This window comes from Borostomias antarcticus, assembly GCF_949987555.1.
Source record: "Borostomias antarcticus genome assembly, contig: scaffold_282, whole genome shotgun sequence".
Classification (NCBI taxonomy): Eukaryota; Metazoa; Chordata; class Actinopteri; order Stomiiformes; family Stomiidae; genus Borostomias; species Borostomias antarcticus.
The window spans coordinates 75,405-82,500 of record NW_028176458.1 but is presented as its reverse complement, the minus strand read 5'-3'; the positions used below and the strand labels follow the sequence as shown (position 1 = coordinate 82,500).

Genomic DNA, 7,096 nt, shown 5'->3' with positions numbered 1-7,096 from the left:
CTATTCATGTGTTGTGTAGTCTATTCATGTGTTCATGTGTTGTGTAGTCTATTCATGTGTTGTGTAGTCTATTCATGTTTTCATGTGTTGTGTAGTCTATTCGTGTTTTCATGTATTGTGTAGTCTATTCATGTGTTCATGCGTTGTGTAGTCTATTCATGTGTTGTGTAGTCTATTCATGTGTTGTGTAGTCTATTCATGTGTTCATGTGTTGTGTATTCCAGGTATAAGCGCCAGGAGTCTCGCCCACACTACAGTATGGGTCTGGAGCAGGACGAGAGCTACATCCCCCCCGGAGAGTCCCTCAAAGACCTGATCGAGCAGTCCCAGAGCTCTGGCTCTGGCTCAGGGCTCCCCCTGCTGGTGAGACACGCACGCTGCAGCTCCACCGCACCTGTTGAACAGCACTCAGAGAGCACAGCATTAAATCATACAATATTAAAGTAAAACGAAGTATTATCAATAAAATATTGATATACACTTTATATATCAATAAAATATTGATATATAAAGTGTATACACCATATATTTACTTAACTATTCAACCTCAGTAACAAGGCGATTCATGTTTTTCATGAATTAATTTCAGTTACATTTATGGTGATATCTAAGCTATTTAAATGAGCAGTTGGTACAGTAATGGATCTGATCCTTCCCATCCCAGGTCCAGAGAACCATCGCCAAGCAGATCCAGATGGTGAAGCAGATCGGTAAGGGGCGCTACGGCGAGGTGTGGATGGGGCGCTGGCGCGGCGAGCGCGTGGCGGTCAAGGTGTTCTTCACCACCGAGGAGGCCAGCTGGTTCAGAGAGACCGAGATCTACCAGACCGTCCTGATGAGACACGAGAACATCCTGGGTGAGGAAGGAAGGACTGGGCCGTGTGTGTGTGTGTGTGTGTGTGAGAGAGAGAGAGACAGAGAAAGAGACCACAAGTGAGAAAGAGAGCGATCCGGTTTCAGAACCGCTCCTAGCGGACCCGAGCTCACGGCAGGGCTCGCTAACTAATCGCCGGGACAAAAAAACGAACGCGTCCACAACACCGAGCGTCCGTCCTTAACATCCCCCCCCCCCCCGTCCCCTTACCCAGGGTTCATAGCGGCGGACATCAAAGGGACGGGCTCGTGGACGCAGCTGTACCTCATCACCGACTACCACGAGAGCGGCTCGCTGTACGACTACCTGAAGTCCACCACGCTGGACGCCCGGGCCATGCTGCGGCTGGCCTACTCCGCCGTGTCCGGCCTCTGCCACCTCCACACGGAGATCTTCGGCACGCAGGGCAAGCCGGCCATCGCCCACCGGGACCTGAAGAGCAAGAACATCCTGGTGAAGAGGAACGGGGCCTGCTGCATCGCTGACCTGGGCCTGGCCGTCAAGTTCATCAGGTAGGGAGGGGAGAGGGAGAGAGGGGGGGGGGGTCTGTGTGTGTGTGTGTGTGTGTGTGTGTGTGTGTGTGTGTGTGTGTGTGTGCGTGTGTGAGAGAGAGAGAGGGGGGGAGGGGGGGGTCTGTGTGTGTGTATGTGTGTGTGTGTTTGTGCGTGTGTGTGTGTGTTTGAGAGAGAGAGAGAGACATATTCCCCTTAATATTCTTCTCTCCTACATTAGCACTAGGAATGTAAAGTGCACTATGAATAAAATGTATTATTATCTCTCTCTCTCTCTCTCTCTCTCTCTCTCTCTCCTCCACACCTTTGTCTTTCCTCCTCCATCCCTCTCCTCTTCCCCTCTCTCCTCTTTCCTCCTTTCCTCTCCATCATCTCCCTCTCCTCTACCCTCTCTCCTCCATCCCTATCTCCTCCATCTCTATCTCCTCTCCTCCATCCCTCTCTCCTCCAACCCTCTCTCCCCACCCCCCCATCCTCTCCTCCCCTCCATCCCCCTCTCCTCTCCTCCTCCTCCCATCCCCCTCCTCCGTAGTGACACCAACGAGGTGGACATCCCCCCGAACACGCGGGTGGGCACCAAGCGTTACATGGCCCCCGAGGTGCTGGACGAGACCCTGAACAGGAAGCACTTCCAGTCCTTCATCATGGCCGACATGTACAGCTTCGGCCTCATCCTCTGGGAGATCGCCAGGCGCTGTGTGTCCGGAGGTACCGGGACGCGCCCTGCCCGATGTGTGTGTGTGTGATGAAAGTGCACATCGGTCACATCGTTGTGTGTAGGGGAACTGTGTCGTCGATTGATTGAGATGTGGTGTGTGTGTGTGTGTGTGTGTGTTTCAGGTATCGTAGAGGAGTACCAGCTTCCCTACCACGACATGGTGCCTACAGACCCCTCCTATGAGGACATGAGAGAGGTGGTCTGCATCAAGAAGCTACGGTCTACCTTTCCCAACCGCTGGAGCAGCGATGAGGTAACACACACACACACACACACACACACGTGCACCTCGATGGGAGCGGCGTGAGTCTGACAGCGTCGTCTCATCCGTAGTGTCTGCGCCAGTTGGGGAAGCTGATGACGGAATGTTGGGCCCATAGCCCCGCCTCCCGGCTCACGGCGCTGCGCGTGAAGAAGACCCTGGCCAAGATGTCCGAATCGCAGGACATCAAACTGTGACAGGGGAAGCGACGGCGCCGGGCGTGTCACCCGCGTCACCTCGCCCCCGCCACCCCCGCCCTACCCACGATCCTCTGCTCCGCGGGGTCAGGAGAGCGGGCGATCCCGCCGCCCGGGGAACCTTGTTGCCATGGGGACACCGTAATCCCCCCCCCCCCCCCCGAGTGCCGGAACCCTCGACCCACGGGGGGTTGGGGGGGGGGAGGGTGGGGGGAGTGTTCTTTCAGAGAGGAGGGGGAGTTCTGGAATCTTTGAGGGAACCGTTCTGGAACTTTCCAGACGGAACCGAGAATTCCGATGACCCGAGGTGGCGGGGTCAACGAGGCTGACGAGCCTGCCAGAGACTGACCGGTCTGGTAGCTGCCATGGACACACTAGACTAGCAGACTGCCTTTACAGTGCTTTCTGGGAAAGCTGCTCCAGCTGGGGATGACGACAATGATGGCGATGATGATGATGAAGATGGTGGACCAGAGATGATGGGTGGAGGGAGGTATGGAAGAGTGGAGAAAGGGAGGAGGAGAACGAGTGGACAAGGTTGCGGTGAAGGGAAGGGGGAGGAGCCTACAAACACAACTTTGTATTTTGCAGTTGATAGCGAGAGGTAGTCCCATTAATAGATGATCCCATTTTCAGTTGAAGCATTCTCCGTAATCTGGGAAAATCCAGACACCTTCCACAAGCCCTCGAGGTGTACTCACTCAGAGCCAAGTTGTTGTTTATTGTTGTTGTTGTTGTTAAGTGTGCAGAATGCGAGAGCTAGGGGCCTGTGCCTTATCTACCCTGTATAATACTGTTGATATGGCGCGCTGTACAGTACAGAGACAGAGAGGAGGGTGGTACTGATCTATCTGATTGGTCGTGATCTGATATCCATCTGTCTGATTGGCTGTGTGATCTGTCAATGTACTGTGTGATAGGCTCAACATTCCTCAAATAAAACCCCAGATGTTGAATTCATCCTCATGTCCACATGCACACACACAGACCACACAAGACCACATTTCAACATTTTCAGCATTGCTTATAAATATAATTTATTAATTGTCTTAAAAATTCTTTCTTACACTTTGTACAGAAACTTGACAGAGGAGAGGAGAGACGCGAGGCAAGCATTTGCGAGAGTCAGTATTATCAAGCGTGCCGAACTAGAATGAACCCACGACTACCTCACAGTTTACAAATAAGACCACCCAGATAGTCAGGAAATGAAAATGCACTTACTAGCACAGCTCTAGTCAAAACACTCCATTGATAAAAAGGATGCCAAGTTTGCATAGTAGACACAGCTCTTACAAAAAAAAACGGAATTTAAACTGAACATAAAAAAACAAACAAACATACAAACTAGTGTTTAAGTTTACGGCCGTGTTTTTTTTTAACATTTTATTTAATTTTTTTTTCAATATACTGAAATAGCCTGAACTTCTGAATCTGACAGGAGACAACTGTACAGCATAGAAAACATTTACACACTCTGATAGGTCAACTCACTCTCATTTCTCCATCCTCTTTGGGCCAATTCCGTCAGATTAAACCTAATCCTGGACTATTCTCCATTATCCACTCCCTACTGTAGTTCTAGACTAGGCTAAGTCTCTTGTCCAGAGAGCCAGGTCTTTCTCTTCTAGGTCAACATGCTCTCTCTCCTGAGAAAATATCCCTTTAATCTCTCAGTCGTTCCACCGTTCACCTCATCATGGAGGGACAAGGAACAGGGGGAGATGGTGGACGATCTGCAGAAGAAGAAACATCTCTCAACCCAGGTGGACCTGTGTCTCAGTCTGCCCGAGCAGCTACAGTAACCAACACGGCGGCCATGTTAGTTCACTAGGACACTGGTCCTGGTGAGATGTAGAAGGTGTTGGCCATCTGGATTTGGGGAGGAACTTGATGCGTATTCCCTGTCGTGTCAACGTTCCACTAGAGACCTTCTGGATTTTCCAGAAACTATATACCAGGGATTTTTTTTGCGGAAAGTTCTAGAACTTTGCATATGTGAATACGCTGGTACAATAAGGCCGACCAACGTTACACTGTAGCTCTCAGGCCTCCGTGTCCACCGTCCACGTCATCGTCTCAACCGGCAGACCTCAGATCAGTTCCGCTGTGGCATTCCTCCATCCGTACACTACACAGACTCGTTCGCTAATCTGATCTCCATCCACATCTTAAACCCAGAGTAGACCGCCGCATTCCGACCTCGCCCTCAGTAGAGACAGAATAGAACAATAGAAATAGAATAATATCTCTACACCCATGGCCCGCAATGTTAATATCTAGACAAGCAGCCAGTGGTTAAATACACTGTTGTTCTGCAGACGTACAAACAAATCATAGATTCAATTCCTTAACGACAACAATATGTTAATGAGTTTACCCCTCTGGACAGTTCATGGCCACAACTCAAAGGAAACTGCATAATCAATACAAATGATTATAATGACCATGAAAAACAATAGTATATACTGGTATTAGAATCAACCTGTCATTAATGTATTTACATGGTGCACACAATAATAATCATAGAAATGCTGATGTTGATCTCCAGGCCACTAGATGGCGCTAGTGGCAGCAAAGTCAAGATAATGACAGAAAGTAAAGAAGAAAAGTGGGAATAAAAACAAGATCAGATTGTTTAACATAACCTACTGTAAATTATTTCAAACATAGCATATGAATAAATATATATAAACACAAGCTGAATAAAAGTAAACAGAACCAATGCGTGAGTTGTGGCAGTGAGTATGTATGAAATCACCTGTATTTGGTTCTCCATCCCATAACTTCTAACTAGACTACTAGACCTCTTCGACTCATTCCCTTCTTCCGTTTGTCCATTTCTGCTCCCTGTCTCTCTGTGCTGTCCTCCAGCCTGTCCAGAAACAACCGCTAGCTCCCGTCCCCCCCCAGATAGCAAGCAGATCTGGGCCATATAGAGGCCAGATCTGGCCCTTGTGGCTTAGTTCCGGCCCATATATGGCCCAGATCCGCTTGCTATCTGGGCCCCCCCTCCACACACACACACACGGTTCATGTAGATCTGAAGATCTGAATACTTCTGACTGAAAGCTCCAACAAGCTCCACGGAAACAGGAAGTAGCTACTTTATCAGTCTCCCATGTAGACTTTATCCCACCTGTCCAAACCTTCTCAGATGTACACTAGTGAGTATGTGTGTCTAGGATGCTAGGGCCTCAAGGTCGTAGGATACTAGCGCAGTTCAATGTTGGGCCTCAAGGTTGTAGGATAAAGGGCTCTTCAAGGTTGAAGGACGCTAGGACTCTTCAAGGTTGTAGGATGCTAGAGTCTCAGGGTTGTAGGATGCTAGGGCCTCAATGTTGAAGAATGCTAGGACTCTTCAAGGTTGGAGGTTTCTAGGGCCTCAACGGTGTAGGAGGCTAGGACTCTTCAAGGGTGTAGGATGCTTGGGCCTCAAGGTTGTAGGATGCTAGGGCCCCAAAGTTGTGGGATGCTAGGACTCTTCAAGGTTGTAGGTTTCTAGGGCCTCAAGGGTGTAGGATGCTAGTACTCTTCAAGGTTGTAGGTTTCTAGGGCCTCAAGGGTGTAGGATGCTAGGACTATTCAAGGGTGTAGGATGCTAGAGCCTCAAGATTGTAGGAAGCTAGGACTCTTCAAGGGTGTAGGATGCTAGGGCCTCAAGGTTTCCAGGGCCTCAACGGTGTAGGATGCTAGGGCCTCCAGATTGTAGGAAGCTAGTACTCTTCAAGGTTGTAGGATGCTACTCCCCGAAGGTTGTGGGATGCTAAGACTCTTCAAGGGTGTAGGATGCTCCGGCCTCAAGGTTGTAGGATGCTAGGGCCCCAAGGTTGTGGGATGCTAGTACTCTTCAAGGTTGGAGGTTGTTATGGAGGTTGTTTCTGGGCAGAGCATTAGCGACAGATCTCCTGCGGTAGACAGCAAAGTCTGAAGTAGGAACATTAGCGACAGACCTTCTATGCTAGACATCAAAGTCTGAAGTAGGAACATTAGCGACAGATCTCCTACGCTAGATAACGACATCTGAAGTAGGAAAACATCATCCACTCATATGGACACCAGAATAGACCGTTTCCTAGGAAACTGCATAAGAATAACAAACTGTACCAAGGAACGTACAGCCAAGGCTACCGGAGGGATCTGAAGGAATCTCTGCTCTCTCTCTCTCTCTCTCTCTCTCTCTCTCTCTCTTTCTCCCTCCCTCCCTCCCTCCCTCCCTCCCTCTATGTCTCTTATCTCTCTCTACCACCCTTTATTTTCATTTTCTGTTCATCCTGTCGTCCACTACAGAATAACTGGACTCCTATCACATCTAACGCAGTCCATTCTCAGACACGTGTGTTTAGCGACAGTCTGTCGTTTGTCGGTGGAGATCAGGACCACATACTCACACACACAACACACACACATACTGTACATACACACACACAGGAGTTACTCCTGCTGTAACATCAATCAACCAATCCCGGGGCGACGTGTGTTCTCTTCGCCGCCGGGACCGGGTTCTGGAGTCAGACAAGCGCGGTTCTGGTG

The 7,096-nt window shown here is 49.6% G+C and overlaps 1 protein-coding gene across 1 annotated transcript in view; it reads left to right on the top strand.

Moving 5' to 3' along the window:
• Window positions 1–2,672, top strand: part of LOC311328460 (bone morphogenetic protein receptor type-1B) — a gene marked incomplete at its 5' end in the record, with an annotated part of 6,656 nt that extends 3,984 nt beyond the window's left edge. Inside the window, 6 exons of the mRNA XM_084462427.1 lie at window positions 225–363; window positions 665–857; window positions 1,089–1,386; window positions 1,919–2,094; window positions 2,227–2,357; window positions 2,438–2,672. Coding sequence (XP_084318553.1) covers window positions 225–363; window positions 665–857; window positions 1,089–1,386; window positions 1,919–2,094; window positions 2,227–2,357; window positions 2,438–2,563 — 1,063 coding nt within the window. The remainder of the gene's footprint in view (window positions 1–224; window positions 364–664; window positions 858–1,088; window positions 1,387–1,918; window positions 2,095–2,226; window positions 2,358–2,437) is intronic.
• Between the last annotated feature and the right edge of the window lie 4,424 nt (window positions 2,673–7,096).